Source organism: Paramisgurnus dabryanus, chromosome 12 (assembly GCF_030506205.2).
Source record: "Paramisgurnus dabryanus chromosome 12, PD_genome_1.1, whole genome shotgun sequence".
Classification (NCBI taxonomy): Eukaryota; Metazoa; Chordata; class Actinopteri; order Cypriniformes; family Cobitidae; genus Paramisgurnus; species Paramisgurnus dabryanus.
Genome location: NC_133348.1, coordinates 11,157,431 through 11,174,881, shown reverse-complemented (window position 1 = coordinate 11,174,881; position 17,451 = coordinate 11,157,431). Strand labels below are relative to the sequence as shown.

Here is a 17,451-nt window from a genome sequence, read left to right as displayed (position 1 = left end):
CTCTATATAATTAAATGCAGTAATCACAAAAATACTGTATTAAAAAAGGTATTTATTTACAAGTGCAATGTCTTTAAATGGATCATTAAAATGTATGAAATTTCTATTTAATCCTAGTCTTAAAAATGACACACAGGAGTCTGCAAATACAGAAAAATACACTGATGCTTCAAAACGTTTGTCTTCTGCACAAATTTAAATTTATACATTTCTTAGGTCATGTTTTTTTCTCACTTATGATTTGGGCTTAAATATGAGCTGGACATTTTTCTCTGAGATTCATATGTGCTTTTTTCTTAATGAACAGTCAAGATGTTGCTCGAGTTTACTAGCATATGCAGGACACTAGCCGAATGCGAAATGTGTATATTACTTAATACTCACTATTACTCACACAATGTGACAAATGCAACTTGTAATGAAGAAGTGAAATGTTTTTTCTGAATAGTTTGAGGATAGATGCTGATGATTAAGTTACTGCACTGCTATTCTACAGATTGATAATGGATTAATATACATGAAAACACTCAGCAGCCCTTCAAGTGATCGCTCTCTGCATTAACTTCCAGTTCACATTTATAGGTCCAGAAGGAAACCAGGGACTGGAAAATTATATTTTGCATAAATTAAGTCTTTTTCAACCATTAAGATTTTTTCATTGTGAAATCAATCCCCCAGCAGTGTTTCCTTTTACTGTAATACTGTATATTTGTTTTGGACAAAAAGAGAAATTGTAGGAATGCAAAAAATCTTAATGGTTTAAAATAGACTTTATTACCGTATTTAGACTTCATGTTATGAGAAAATGATTTGCAATGAAACGTGCTTTGACAGGTGCTGTTGAATTAACGCCTTGTGCTGCAGTAACCTGTAACAGGTGGGTTTGTTTATTTTTGCATCTTTATAGCATACTATTAAGTTATGCTGTTTTTCTTGTCAACAGCCATCATCTGTCTTGTCATGGTTTCATATACACTCATTACAGATTCATTTGGCCGCTTCATGATTGCTTTTCCAGATTTCGTGCAAAACAAACAAGACTAAAAAAAATGAATTGGTGCACACATACTTGGGCATCAATAATGAAAACCATCAGAGCCAATTTGTGTGTAAATTAGACCTTTCTCATGTTTAATGTTGCGTTCAGTTCAGTGCAACATGAAACCCAAGTAGAGCAATTTTCTGCAAAACTACATTTAGGTAAATTGTCACATCAGTGTTTTGAGTTCATGTAAGTACTGTTGCATGCATTTATGTTAAATGCACAATAATTGTTGTGCTCATGTTTTTGAAGAATTGGTTTAAACAACAAAAGTACACAAATTTGTTGTGTTTATAAGCGTTTTCGTCTTCATTGAGCGTGTACGCAGATCGACGTCGAAGTATCGCGAGAGCAGACTACTCCACACGCTCGTATGTCGCTTTCGCGGTACTTTGACGTCATACGCACATCGATCTGCGCAGCTCATCGAACACACGTTTATTTCATTATGGAAGCCGATGTTTGTCTTTTACCTTTTAGCATCGTTCTGTTCATAATAAATACACGATTTACCAAACATACAAAATTCACATTCAATTCCGAAATTCCTTTCTTGTTCGGCCGAAGTTAAATTAGCTAACTTAGTGGCTATTCGAAAAAATAGACTTCCTTTCACGGAATGAAAGTTAAAATAATATTTTCGCTTTCTACAATGGTAATCTTCACCGATGCTGGTTAATGAGGCGTTTATCAGTCACTTTCCACGCTTATAAAAACGTAAATCTTGGCAAATTGTAACGTCACTGCGGTAGTTCAATCAGCTCGCCATCGCGGTTCTCCGTTTGGCGGCTTTGAGTATGGGCGTAAACGTCATGAAGTCCTCACACCATTGGCTGTGCTGTTGCTGGGCATCGACCCGTTGCCAGAGTTGAAGACCTGGTGAAGGGGCGTGTCCTGGACGCGTGAGTACTCCCTGACTTCCGTCCGGGACAGGAGATGATGCTGCTCAGCGGGGATGATCGGTCTCCGCATCATCCCTTCTCCCTCCGCGATGGTCTCGGGTAGCGGCTGTCCGGCGGTCTCCGGTAATAACGGTATGCAGATGATGCAGAGCAGCGTGCAGCACGTGAGGATGATGTGATGGAGGAAGAAGCCCTTCTGATTGTGAAGCTCCATCAACGGTGCCGTTAACATACCGAAACCTGCGCTGGCCAACACCAAACCCACACCTCCACCTCTGTGACACACAAAGAACAAATATAACCCATCATCAGAAATCCCTGATATGTTATTATCACCTGCTGAAAAACAAACAATAGAATTTAAAACTGATATCTTTTTTGCCATAATTGGAATTGTATTGGTTTTATTTGAAACTATACTTTAAAAAAAATGTTTTGTCATTGTCCCTTTTACCTTATCCTTTCTGACATTGGACAGTATTCATGAATCAACTGTTTTTAAAGGTGCAGTGTGGAAATTTTAGCGGCATCTAGTGGTAAGGTGGGGAATTGCAACCAACGACTCAGTCCACTGCTCACCCCTCGCTTTAGAAACGCATAGAGAAGCTACACTAGCCGCCACAGGAAAAACATGTCATCGTCGAGACAACTTAGTAAAAAAAGTTTGTCCGTTAAGGGCTTCAATAGAAACATGGTGGCACAAAATGGCGACTTCCACGTAAGGGGACCCTCTGTGTATATAGATAAAAACATCTTATTCTAAGGTAATAAAAACATAACAATTCGTTATAAAAAGGTCTTTATACACCCCTAATAATATAGTTTTGTTTATGATTTAGCATTTCTGTCAAGAGATTTTTTTTTTTCTAATTACACACTGCACCTTTAAATTTTATTTGCTAAAAACAACATAATCCTTTTATTTACATTTGATAGACAGTGTTATCCACAGCAACTTTGTTGCAGTTTTTGTTGTGCTTAAGAACAAAATAAATCATTTTAATGCATTAAATGCTTTTTGCAGACACTACTGATACAGTAGATCACTGTCACTAATATTGATGTAAATATTTTATACAGGAGGACAAACAGGATCTCCATCGAGAGAGAGAGAGAGGGAGGGAGAGATTGGCACTGACCTGATAACAGTTGGCGTGATCTCTGCGCAGTAAAAGATGCTGAGCGTGCTGACGGCATGAGATGAGAACATTCCAATGATGGAGAACGCGTATGAGAACCGCCGATTCAGAGTGTCTCTGAGAACTGCATCAGAAGAGAAAACGGTACACATATAACTTATTAATACAAAAATAACATACTGTAAATACACAACACACCTTTACATACAATATGTCATACAAAACAAAACGCAGGAAGCTTTTACCTTCATCATGCCGAAGACTGTACTTTCCAATGACTGTGTTTGGAGAAAAGAAGACTGCTATTAATACACAATTATAGCTCACAACACTGGGACATAAACAATGTTTACATTTTTAATTATGATGGATAAATGGCAAGACTGCAAGTGAGTACAATTACTGTAAGTGTTTGTGTTCTTACGGTTTAGCAAGCCAAGCTGCAGCAGAGATGCCAGGGCTGTAATGATCATGAAGGTAAGCAAACCTCCTCTCCTGCCAAAACCTCCTACTACGGGAAATACCACCAAACAAGACGCTGTTGCTATCGCAGCTAATGCATAATAATGCAGATGAGTCGCGCTGCCCTCGGAGACGCTACGAGCGAAACAGTGATGGATGCCGTAGCCGGTCAACCTGACAGATGGGAAAGATTGATTTCATGTTAACATAAAACTGAACATCTAAAAATTAACTTGCATCAAGACCTAGTTGTGTCTCAAATCCTTGAGAGCTGAATATATAGGTAGTACAGTCTATTATTTGGAAAAGAGCTCTGGAAATGTATTACTTTATACAAGACCTGTATGTGTACTATGTATTTGTGATGCTACTTGCCTATGTAGACAGCAAGTGAGCTCACTATTTTTTGATACACTTACGAGTTAACACAAAGCACAACTGTGTTCTTCCACAGGTTTCTGGTGCTCCTCAGCTGCGTTACACAACAGGTCTCAGGCGTCTGCTGCAGTTCTGCCTCCAACTCTAAAAAAAACACCTTCATCATCCTCATCATCATCATTAAGGTAAAGCACTGTCACTATTGGCATCTGTACTGTATTCATCAGTATCTAGCACACGTCAGTGTTCACCTGAGAGGATGCCGCTCGGATCGGTCGTCGTGTCTACGTTGTTGCTCTGGGCGATTCTGTACATTTGTCGTTTGGCTCTTTGGTAGTGTTGAGTGACCAACAACCAGCGTAGAGATTCAGGAAACATCCTGAAGTAAAGGCAGAAAATAAAGGAGGTTGTTAATTTTATAGGTGATAAACTAAACAAGAAGTTTAGAGTCTGAAGCAGCAAATGTTGCTATGACTGATGTGTGGTGAACTTGACATCTGATTGTTATTGCTTGCAGCTTGTTTATTTATAAGCTTAAGTTAGGGTTCAGGGCGTAGATCTTACCATACGTATGGGAGCATAAGCACAAATGGAGCGATGATTGTAATCTGAAGAATCTGCCAATCGCGGCATAACGCTGCCAAACCGGGCATCAAGAGCTGCCCACCAACCACAATCAGACTGGCGATCATGGTCATGGAGAAACGCCACTTTGGCAGACATAACTCAATCCCTGATAGGCAGAAAAAACATTTGTTTGTATAGCAGTTTTTTACAACGTTTCTTTGCTTCAAAGCAGCTTTACAAGAAAGACGGAGAAAAAATGGGTCAATTATTAAATAAGTAGTATATATGGTATTGTTGCAAATAGTATTGTTCTTATAAATTGATTATATTCAAATAAAATTGTATATACTTTTTCAAACGTGTATCAAACATGTGATCAATTAATATGATATATAGCAAGCACCGATCAATTAATATGATATATAGGAACCACCGTTTCCAAGGTTACTGTTGGTAATACACTAATGGCCGTTTCACATGGTACGCGGTAAAATCGCCGCGCGGCTTCAGCTTTTCTCTTGTATTGGAAGCATTTTGTGCAGCATTTAGTGCAAATATGTTTATCTTCAACGGCGCCTGTCATGTAGTACCATGTCCGGAGAAGGAATAGGATTTTGGGTGCACGAGCATGGCGTGTGGACCAACTCCGCCCCCCTTTTTGCCGCTTTCTGCACGTCTCCTATTGAAAAAGAACTAAACACTCGCGGTTGCCGCGAACCATGTGAAACGGCCTTAAGACGTCATGGTTTGAAATCATGCATGGCACGGAAGGTTCCCCTGCTTAAACCAGCACATGTCCAGGCCCGTCTTAAGTTTGCCAATGACCATTTGGATGATCCAGAGGAGTCATGGGAGAAAGTCATGTAATTCCACAAAGTAATTCCACTAAACGTGTTTGGAGGAAGAAGAATGATGAGCACCATCCCAGCATGGGGGTGGTAGCATCATCCTTTGGGGGTGTTTTTCTGCACATGAGACAGGGCGACTGCACTGTATTAAGGAGAGGATGACCGGGCCATGTATTGCGAGATTTTGGGGAACAACCTCCCTCCCTCAGCTAGAGCATTGAAGATGGGTCGAGGCTGGGTCTTCCGACATGACAATGACCTGAAGCACACAGCTAGGATAACCAAGGAGTGGCTCTGTAAGAAGCATATCAAGGTTCTGGCGTGGCCTAGCCAGTCTCCAGACCTAAACCCAATCGAGAATCTTTGGAGGGACCTCAAACTCTGTGTTTCTCAGCATCAGGCCAGAAACCTGACTGATCTAGAGAAGATCTGTGTGAAGCGCGAAATGTAAATGTAATGTATAGTAAATGGGAATAAGTTTTGTCATCTATATTTTTTGGTTAATCATCTCAAACCGAACTTATTTTACAGAAATCAAAAGACTTGTGAATGTATTTTTACGCGGACTTTAGGTTCATGCACTATGTTTCAACACTACAATACAGTATAAATTAATACTACTGCAAAAGTACATCATCTGCAAATTGTATACATTTTAGTGTGCAGTAAAATATGCAAATATATGCAGGTTTTTAGTTTACTAGCAATGTGACTCTTTCCTAAGAGCCCACTTATAATCTCAGCTCATCAGAGTCGAGGGTCTCTGAAGCCGATGACAGGACCCTTAAAAAGAAACGGATCCAATCTAGATAGACATTAACCCTCAATCCCTCAAAACTCCACCAAATCTCTCTGTCTTACCCGGTTACATACAGCACATGTAGGTGGATGAGAGCAGGAGGGGTCAGACAGACAGACAAGAGCGTCACATAATACTATAACTCGCCTCACATGCTTTTTGTGTACATCTGAACATCTAAGCATCTCATTCATTTCCCTGCTGTTACGCTCCTAATATACTTACTCCCAACAGATCAATTTATCAAACCTTAAGCAGATATTAAGGAAAGATGAGATGCTTTTGTGTTCTGTGTGTTAAACAACAACATTGATGGGTTAAGGACGGTAAAGTTTTTAAAAAATCATTATAAATTTAAGAGAGTCGCCACAACTACATTATAATGAGAATGAAAAAGAGGACTGATATCGCTGGAATTACCATCAGAGCAGTATTTTGCAAGCTGATAAATGATAAAAACTGACAGCCAAACAAAATCTATTAAAATGTAAGTCTCGCAGCATGCAAGCTATAACAAATATAACAATGGCAATCGTTCTGATCACAACTATCTGTACAAATAAAAGTTTATTTAGGACAACTGAAATCACCTACTTTCAAACTATATAGCATGCGAAAATCAGTATGCGGGGCGAGTAGTACGTCTGAATTCATAGTATTTGAAAAACAGTATGCAAAAAGTGCCTGGATGACATACTACTTTCAGCTAGATTTTTATTTTACAGAAGGCAATATTATCAGCCCTTACTGACATCACAAGGAATTGCTGTGTGGTTGCTATAGTGTTGCTAAATGGTTACTGGTTCAAATCTCTATGATATTCTGATCTGTATATGGGTCAGTCTATGGGAATTTTTACTCATTGGGGCGGTTTCCCGAACAGGGTTTAGAATAATCCAGGACTAGGCCTTAGGTATATTAGGACATTTAAGTAGTTTTTTTTAAAAAAATACCTTAAAAAAACAATACTGGCGTGCAAAACAACACAATGGCACTGATATACATTCCCCTAAAGGATTATTAGGAACACCTGTTCAATTTCTCATTAATGCAATTATCTAATCAACCAATCACATGGCAGTTGCTTCAATGCATTTAGGGGTGTGGTCCTGGTCAAGACAATCTCCTGAACTCCAAACTGAGTGTCAGAATGGGAAAGAAAGGTGATTTAAGCAATTTTGAGCGTGGCATGGTTGTTGGTGTCAGATGGGCCGGTCTGAGTATTTCACAATCTGCAGTTACTGGGATTTTCATGCACAACCATTTCTAGGGTTTACAAAGAATGGTGTGAAAAGGGAAAAACATCCAGTATGCGGCAGTCCTGTGGGTGAAAATGCCTTGTTGATGCTAAAGGTCAGAGAAGAATGGGCCGACTGATTCAAGATGATAGAAGAGCAACTTTGACTGAAAAAATCACTCGTTACAACCGAGGTATGCAGCAAAGCATTTGTGAAGCCACAACACGCACAACCTTGAGGCGGATGGGCTACAACAGCAGAAGACCCCACCGGGTACCACTCATCTCCACTAAAGGAAAAAGAGGTTACAATTTGCACGAGCTCACCAAAATTGGACAGTTGAAGACTGGAAAAATGTTTCCTGGTCTGATGAGTCTCGATTTCTGTTGAGACATTCAGATGGTAGAGTCAGAATTTGGCGTAAACAGAATGAGAACATGGATCCATCATGCCTTGTTACCATTGTGCAGGCTGGTGGTGGTGGTGTAATGGGGTGGGGGATGTTTTCTTGGCACACTTTAGGCCCCTTAGTGCCAATTGGGCATCATTTAAATGCCACGGCCTACCTGAGCATTGTTTCTGGCCATGTCCATCCCTTTATGACCACCATGTTCCCATCCTCTGATGACTACTTCCAGCAGGATAATGTACCATGTCACAAAGCTCGAATCATTTCAAATTGGTTTCTTGAACATGACAATGAGTTCACTGTACTAAAATGGCCCCCAATGTCACCAGATCTCAGCCCAATAGAGCATCTTTGGGATGTGGTGGAACGGGAGCTTCGTGCCCTGGATGTGCATCCCACAAATCTCCATCAATTGCAAGATGCTATCCTATCAATATGGGCCAACTTTTCTAAAGAATGCTTTCAGTTGAATCAATGGCATGTAGAATTAAGGCAGTTCTGAAGGCGAAAGGGGGTCAAACACAGAATTAGTGTGGTGTTCCTAATAATCCTTTAGGTGAGTGTACTTAATGCAAAATGTTTTTAAATTAAGGCAGCTCAAACATGCATGTTTATAAAATGCTTAAAGCACAAGCTGTATGATTTGAGGATTTATTCATATTGTATGTGTGTACAGAATTGAGTTATGAGGGTTAATAATGTAAACAAACCTCTAACCCTGTGAGCAATATTTACAGTCATGCTTGACTTAGCAAACATCTGTACAACATTTCAATCTCTCTGACAATAAAAGGCTTGTAAATGTTATTTTATTTTCACTGTAAATGATTAAAGCCCAAAGGCTGTAGAGGAGATGTTTTCTGTAAAAGAGCAGAATCATTATTTGAGTCTGAACAAAGCAGAAAGTGCCTCCATTAGAGAAAATTAATGAACTTCTAAGGTGCTTACACAATTAAACACAAACACAGAGACGTCTGAAAGTAACTTCATCAGCAGCACTTACAGGAGTGTGTGTGCGTGTGTGTGTGTGTGTGTGTGTGTGTGTGTGTGTGTGTGTGTGTGTGTGTGTGTGTGTGTGTGTGTGTGTGTGTTCATCAGAAAACCGCACACTGAGCATTAAATCTACCATCAATAAAAAACCTTGTGCTTAAAACCAGTGACAGTGCTTTGAGTAAATCTTTGGAGAACTGCTCACATTTGACCCTAAAATCAAAAGAAAAACGCTTACCCTTTATATTTATGTGTGACATTAGGTTTAAGCCAATTAAACACATTTCAACCATTCATGTATCCTGAAATCTGTCATTGTCATTATTCTGATTAGATTCTTATTACTATATTACAATGATGTATTTATTATTTAAATCAGCATAAAGGCGATACAAATACAGTACAGGTAAATATTCTTGCAGGTTTCAAAGAGCCACATCAAGTTATTAAAAGTCTATGTACTTCCTTTACACCTATGCATTTGGCAGACTGTTTAATCCAAACCATTTACAATTCATTACAACAGGGCTAGTCAAGTGGTGGCCCTCCAATCATCTTTATCTGTCGCACCGGATCATTTAAAATCAGCGTGGTTACTTTAAAGGAAAACACCACCGTTTTTCAATATTTTCCTTTGTTTTTACCTCAACTTAGATGAATTAATAAATGGCTATCTTTTTTCAATGCGTGCACTTTTAATCTTTGTACAGCACTTCTTGAATGTGTTAGCATTTAGCCTAGCCCCATTCATTCCTATGGCTCCAAACAAAAGTTTTATTTTGTGCCACCATACTTACTCGTGTAACTACTCATGTAACAGTCTTTAAATAGGGAACACATGGAAGTGTTTGGTGGCTTCTAAATTCATCCCTTTTTGGATCCTAAGGAAAGAATGGGGCTAGGCTAAATGCTAACACATTCACAATGCGCTGTACAAAGATTAAAAGTGCACGCATTGAAAAAAGATAGAGATGGATTAATTAGTCTAAGTTGAGGTAAGAACATAGTAAAATATTGAAAAACGGTGGTGTTTTCCTTTAAAGCCGCCTTTTCACTGTACATGACAAATTATGGCCGATAAACCGGAAGGAGAGTCGGAAAACTTTATTAGTAACACTTGAATCATTTAACTCTTTCACCGCCAGAGTTTTTAAAAAAAGTTGCCAGCCAGCGTTTTTCATGATTTTCACCAAAGTTGAATGCCTTCTAGAAAATGTTCTTCTTTAAATATATAAACATACAATAGACCAAATGAAAGAACAGACCCTCTGCTTTCAAACAAAAAAAAACGTTTCTTCCTACCTTTAGTGGTTCTTTTGTAATCAGCTTTTGAATATGGGTAGGTTTCTGCAAAAACACCACATTTGAGCAAAAAGCAGAGATAATTCAATTTTTGTGACGGACTTTTCATAGAGATCCCATTCAGAGCGATCTTTAAAACAGACACGGACATGCAGCCGCTTGCCATAGGGCAATACTTCCGGGTTTAAAAAGTTGCGGAAGGGCGCCACCTGGTGGATAATAGCGGTATTGCGGAAAGACGGAAAATCTCGTCATTGGCGGGGAAGCGTTTTCTCTTAATTGACGAGATATCTCGTCAATGGCGGTGAAAGAGTTAAAAACTATTGATTACTGATATAAGTAAGTTATTAAGTATAAATATATTCGTAGATTAAAGGCTCTTGCGTTGAAATGAGCTTATCTCTCATGTTGACACAAATTTATGATTAAACTGAAATTTCATTACGACTGCCACTAGGGGGAGAACTCCGACAGTCGTGTCTGAATGTAGTGTACAATTGAAAGGTGGTTTGGCCTATATACTTTAAAAATATTAATAAAGAAAACATGAAGTGCAATTTTAGTCATTAGGAGAACACTGGCTATATGTTGTTAATACTTGAAATGTAACAATTTTGAAAGTTAAACAGTTATAAACAAAAGAAGTTGTTTGTGCAATGTTCATAGTTGAACTATTAACATTTGGCTCTTGCAATGTTGAAATTGTTTTTAAAACATAAAAAAATTAAATATGAGTTTTCAGTCATTAAAAGGCAAAATACTGGATGTGTGCATCTTGTTTTAAGAATGCATGTTTTTTTTAAATATATAACAAAAAATAACAAAAACAACATAATTAACATATTTAATAATAATTATATATATATATATATATATATATATATATATATATATATATATATATATATATATATATATATATATATATATAATAGGTAAAAGTAGAAATGTATAAAAGCTAAAAATAAAGTAAAAGTTTGGCCCGCATCATATTTACATTTTTTAAATCTGGCCCTCGAACAAAGAGTACTTGAAGACCCCTGCATTACAACTTATTCAATTTATCACTATGTGTTTTCCCTGGGATTGACCCCATGACCTTTTGTGCTGCTAACACAGTGATCTACCAACTGAGCTACAAAAACACATACATAGTGTATAGTTAAAAAGTCTGATGAAAATGAATGTTTTTGTGGAACTTAGCCGCAATACGAACAAATCCAAAAAGGACAGAGGACAAAACCAGAACTTACTCAGGACGTAAAGAGATAACCTGATAGCGGCTAGACAAAAGCCTTCAAAGAAGCGCAGTGTGCTGAACATGGCCATATCCACAGAAAACGCCATGGCTAACCCGAACACCAGCAAAGAGAGCACAGACACCAGCAGCACGGGGATACGACCCAACCTAAGAGAGAGAAAAACACTTTACTGTGAGGAGAATCCTGCCAGGTATCTGTCAAACACACTTACTGCGCGTAACTCACCAGTCTGCCATCGCTCCCATCAGCAAGTAACCAAATATCGACCCGACCAACAGAGAGAACTTTGCAATATGAACCTTCCACTCTCCATCACACACCAGCGTCCACTTTTAAAGGAAAAACAAGAGAAACACACAAAGTAATATTAGAGGATTTAGATATATCACTATAAAACATAATATACAGGACATTCAAGTTGATACATAGAAATATAGGTGGATAATTCAGATTATTTAAAGATTTTGTCTCATTGCTCATGAATCCAAACAGAAACATATTATGAGGGTAAAGGGCCGTTCACATTATAACTATGTAAAAATGTTGTTTTAAAAATCATTTTATTTTAACGTTCACCCAAGAACTATAACGATAAAGATACAATGAAAGATATCGTTGGGATCACTTGCTGAGCATTTTTTTCTAACTGATGAACGATAACCGTTGACAGCCAATCAAATCTATTTGAATCTAAAGTGCATGTGCATTGACATGACAGGCACTGTGGAGAAGCTCATTCCTGAGGTCCATTACATAAAATCACCTCAGGTGTTCACCACTGTTGCAGTGAAATTGACTTCATAATGTTTTTATTCTAGTAACTTAACACTGACTATACCAAAAGGTAAGATTTTTGATTACACAAAGTAGATTCACGGTTTAAAGATACGTGAAACGCAGGGTTTAAAGGGACAGTAAGTAGGATTTTAAGTGTTTTATTAATCAAAATCAATGTCTTTATTCATGAATATGACCTCTGCCAGTGATCTGACTTTTCTTTGTAAGCTTAGAATTTCTCCAATGACGCATCCATATCGTTCCGCCATACTGATAAACTATAATAGCAGAGAGGGACAAAAAGCACTAGCCTACCAATGCGTCAGAACACGTCAACCAGCTGAAAGGAGATCAGTGAGTGCATCACGGCTAACGCAGTTGCAACATGCACTTGAAAAGGCGAGGCGCTAGAGAGCACTGTTCGTTTGAATGCAAAATACAATTTCACCACTAGATGGGGGTAAATCCTACTTATTGCCCCTTTAAGGACATCTGCTGGTTATACCTGCAGTGCTGTGTAAATGCAACAAGAACAGCATATTTATACATTTAATGACATGAGCGATTACAAGCATTTTTATTAAAAGAAATATGTAATATTAGTTAATGCCATTGAAGGTAAATGATTTGCGCGAGTACTGTGCCTCGTGAAGCAAATTCGCATAAAGTTCGTCCGGTGGTGTGGACGCTAATATAGTTAACGTTATTGTTATAATGTGAACGGCCCTTAAAGCATGCATTTCATTTACCATCCATCCATTTCTCATGTTATACACTTTACAATAAGGTTGTATTTGTTAACATTTGTTATACCACGGGGCTGTTGAATGCTTTATTCTGATTGGCTGAGAAATGTTTCATGGGTGTTAATTGTTTTTCTGTAAACTGCACACCTAACTTGTCAAATGTCTTAAAAATATACACAAGAGCAATGTTTGTGGTAACCGTGATATAAGCGGAATAATTGACTCCGGTCCTTTGAATTATTTGAAAATAATGCACATCTGCGGTGTAACGTATTACCACCTTGGGTGTGCATTATTTTCTTATAATTCAATGGCCCGTCGTCAATTATTGCTTACTTAATGCATTAGCTAACATAAAATAGCACTGGCTGGGGTCTAGGGGGGGCATTGCCACCCCAGATTTTGGCTCTGCTCCCCCAAAAATATCCAGCCAACAATAAAAAACCTGAGTGTACAAATATATGCACAATAAACAAACCTGAACAACTGCATTGACTTTAACTAACTTTGACAAATAAAGAGTTCAGATGCAAAACCCTGACATGTGTTTCTTGTAAATGGGCATTGTTATCAAGCTCTTGTGTTTAGTTTGAGTCATTTTGAGTCACATGAGTCACTTTAATACCAATGAAAATCACTAAATCATTATCTGCAAAACCCTCTAAGTGCATGCAAGCTTTTTCAGCGAAAGTATCCGCTTCTTAAAAAAAGTCTCGTTATTCTTCACATTTCTTTCTGAATAAATGTAAAAGGCTACACAATTCCGTCAATATCCTACTACATATAGTAAACCACCTTTAACCGGGTAAAAAACTCTTGCAGCTCGACAACTGAAATGTGGGATACGCACGCCAACGTTTTTCCAAGTTGTCTTCTGTGCGCTTACAAAACGTAGCGTTAGAGGATTCTGCCAACAAAAACGGTATTTCTGAATGGCTTGATTCAGCAGATTTGAAGTGAAAGTGTTTGATGATCATATAATCATATGTGCCAAGAGCATTTGGCCAATATCCCATTATTGACAGAGGTGGTGTTTAGCGGCTTTTGAATCTGAGCTCTTTAAATATTAATCAATCCTGCAAAACTCATTGTTCATTGTTAGTTCATGTTAGCTTATGCATTTACTAATGTTAACAAATACAACTTAATTGTGTTACCGATATTATTTATAGAGATCTGTATGAAAATTGGTTAATTTTTCATTAAACTGATACAAAAATCAATTTCCATATTGGTACGCAATCAATTTAAACCTGTTACTTAAAAAAAACGATATGGTTTAGACCTCAAAAGTAGGATTGAGAATATAAAAACTTTTTAGTTTTTTCCAAAACTGTTTAAATGAACCTGACAATCCCAGTGACAAATGTGATCAAAAATAGCACTGCGGGGTTTATAATGACCAATAAAGATCTCGGTCCTGCAGTATTCTCACATCCTCAAACATTGAACAGGCCAAAGCGCTTCATTAACATTTGTTAGCACCACTGCCGGTATGAATGAGCTTCTTTTAACACGGTCAGAAAAGACACGAGGCAATCAGTGTGAGAAAGGTCACGCAAACCCTCACAGCAGGTCATGAAAACATCAGTCAGTCGCTCTACTCGGCTAACAACAGTTAAACCAGAACACTGCTGCTACTGGAAAAGAAAGAATAGTTTAGAGATGACTGTAGTAAACATTTGAGTTTTAGGGGTCTCAACTGGTTAGTGTTTATGAACTGTGCTTCAGGAAGGGCCTCAGTTATCTGTCGGGGGAGGATTTTACCAGGTTATCTGCTCGGGTCGACTCTGGGTGTGACACTGAATGATCAGTCTGTAGGAGACCTGATAGGCTGATGAACTGCATGACATTTCTCTTTTCCATTGTAGTTCCTCCCTTAACTGTGGCATTTTATCATGAATGTTATTATTAACGTGTAATGATTCGAAACTGGACAAAATAGCATACGGTTATTGATGTGTGCTCGTTTAAGGTTAAATGTTTACAGTGCATGTTAGATGAGACCTCACGAATTAAACTCAAATCTGAAATGTGACTTCATTGCCCATTTTACCAATCCCAGTGGAGATTTTGAACTAACACACATTTCCATTAGCCATTTCACTTCAGGTCTGATGATAAAAGGATTCAAACACATAGACATGAAAGCACCTTCCAGTAAACTCTTAAAATAAATGATGCCATAAAAGAACCATTTTGGGGCTGAATGGTTCCGTAAATAACCTTTTCATAAAAGGTTATTAAAAAGAAATGGTTCCTCTAAGAGCCTTTGACTGAATGGTTCATTGAAAGACCAAATATGGTTCTTCTATGTCATCGCTGTGAAAAACCTTTAAAGCACCTTTATTTTTAAGACTGTATGTGACTTAATAATGCTTGAAGTTTGTAAAGTTAAAAACTTAAAACCAATATGTTTCGCATTTTTCTTAGAAAATAAATCTTTCTGCTATCTGCATCAACTCAAAAACTTTGCCCACTAAACATAACTTTCTGAATGATTAAAATCATTCCGTTTTTGCAAAATGTGCATACTGAAATATTTCTGTTATTTTGATATATCTTGCAGCCCTATTGGTTACTGATCTCAAAAATAGCAAGAAAGTGATAAAAGTAGTCCCTATTAAGTGTACACTAAATCCTTTAAAGTTTGTGTCAGGAATAATTGAAGATTCAAGATGAGAAACTTAATCTCAGCTATGTTTTTATATCATTGTAATGACTGACAGCCCCACTCTTTATTTCAGTTTCACTGTGAGAATAACATTGCACTTCACAGCATAATATTCTGCTAAGCATCTCTTTGGTGAGTCGTCCAGATTTGCAAGGACAGGTTGCGTAAATGATGTCAGTTTGTTATTTTTGGGATGAACGTTTATTTCCATCAGCCCAGAGGGGAATCCCATCCAAGGACATTGAGAGCAGAGTCTCTTACCTTGGTGACCACATTCTGCTGCAGTCCCGACTGCAGTTCAAACCTCCACTCCGAGCACATGCACGCCGAACCGTAACCGGTGTCGCTTTCTGTCCCGTTAGCAATCAGTTCCGAAAGTAAAACACGGGCCGATCCTGTCCCGTTGCCATGAACCGGGCGGACGCACTTCTTGTCCGGCTCCCCGAGCAGAAAGTAATCGGAGAACTGGCTGAACGAGATCAGCACCGCCGGGATCCACGTCAGGGCCACCAGACGCCGCTGATATCTCCCGAACCCCCCGAGAAACGGCAGAACCACCGTGTCCACCTGCGAGAGCCGCTTGCGCGGTTCGGACTGCGACACATTGCCGTTCTCGGCCGGCGGATTGAGCGCGTCCAGCCGAACCGCATCCATAGCGCGTTTTTTCACCGGTGCGCGTTACATCCACACGGTCTTTGTCTCGAATTCAAGCTTTTACGCACGCAGATGAAACGCAGACGGCTCCGTCCAGTTAATATAAGGCCAGTGTGAACTGAATCCAGTGCTTTGAATCTAATCATCGATATAAAACGAGTGCCACGAATAGGACCCATTAGGTCTTTGTTCGATCCAATGGTGTGTCACAACGCCATCATTGGGTCGTGTGATGCCCAGTGCTGCGCATTTGTGCCCGGTGGTCTCCAACAGGTCCACAGGTAACGCACCTGTCCATCCGCAGCACAGGTGTGGCCCGTGTATCCATCACTGTATCCTGCGTTATTCCCATCACATTACATCACTGGATGATGCTGAGCGCATCCTCGCGGGTACCAAGTTGCCTTTAAACGCAGCCTTGCGTATTAGTTTAGGGTTAATCTTTGTATTACACCCTCGACGCAAAGTAGCCCGCACTCCGTCCGCCCGTTCGCACCGGTGACCGATACATACAAACCGTACAGGGCAGAGCAAAGCATTGCACGCTTACAGCATCCAAATGTAAGATCCTCCCTCTTCATAGAGATCGAGCGCGTTCATTGGCAGACCCACACACGGGTTGTGTGTCCTCCACTGTGTGTGATTGGACAAACACAACAAAGACCCTTTGTGTGACATCTGCCCCCACGAGCTCAGAGAAAACACTTCAATGGGATTTAACTATTAGTGGACGAGATGTGTTTATGTTTTGGATGAACTTTGCTTTATATTCATCACTTATATTTTTATTTTTTAAAAATTGAAGAGATTTGCCAGATACATTATTATTGCCAGAGCATTTATTAACTAATACATATGTCTTACCATAGTGTCATTTTAAATGATAGATCTCGCTTTTTTTTATGGACAAAGTAATTAATCTTATTTAATGACGCTAAAATGAAGTCACCGTCAACCAGTCGGCTTACTAAAACATATTTTATAGATGTTTTTCTCTGTTCATGTTTGCAAAGTATTTAACACAAACTGCGTCCTAAATGTTAATTTGAAGTAAAACTTTTATATAAATGTATATTTTGTTAAGTTATTAAGTTAGTTAAATTAAGTCATCCAGTTGTATGAAGTAAACATTAAAAGTTGTTCGCCCTATTTAAATGTTTTTTTTTTTTTTTGAGGGCTTTGATGTTTTATTTACTTTTGATTCTAGTATTAAAAATAAAAATAATTAGATGTTCAAAAAAAAACTTGATAAGAATAGGCTT

At 38.6% G+C, this 17,451-nt stretch overlaps 1 protein-coding gene across 1 annotated transcript; it reads right to left on the bottom strand.

The window, feature by feature from the left end:
• Window positions 1–34: 34 nt before the first annotated feature.
• Window positions 35–16,753, bottom strand: LOC135738425 (solute carrier family 22 member 23). Its single transcript, XM_065256463.1, has 10 exons — window positions 15,797–16,753; window positions 11,564–11,667; window positions 11,330–11,484; window positions 4,488–4,656; window positions 4,175–4,302; window positions 3,965–4,067; window positions 3,508–3,719; window positions 3,329–3,361; window positions 3,084–3,207; window positions 35–2,219 (listed from the first exon to the last, which is right to left on the bottom strand). Exons 1-10 carry the CDS (start codon window positions 16,187–16,189, stop codon window positions 1,853–1,855), a joined length of 1,788 nt encoding a protein of 595 aa, XP_065112535.1. The 5' UTR covers window positions 16,190–16,753; the 3' UTR covers window positions 35–1,852.
• Window positions 16,754–17,451: the final 698 nt, after the last annotated feature.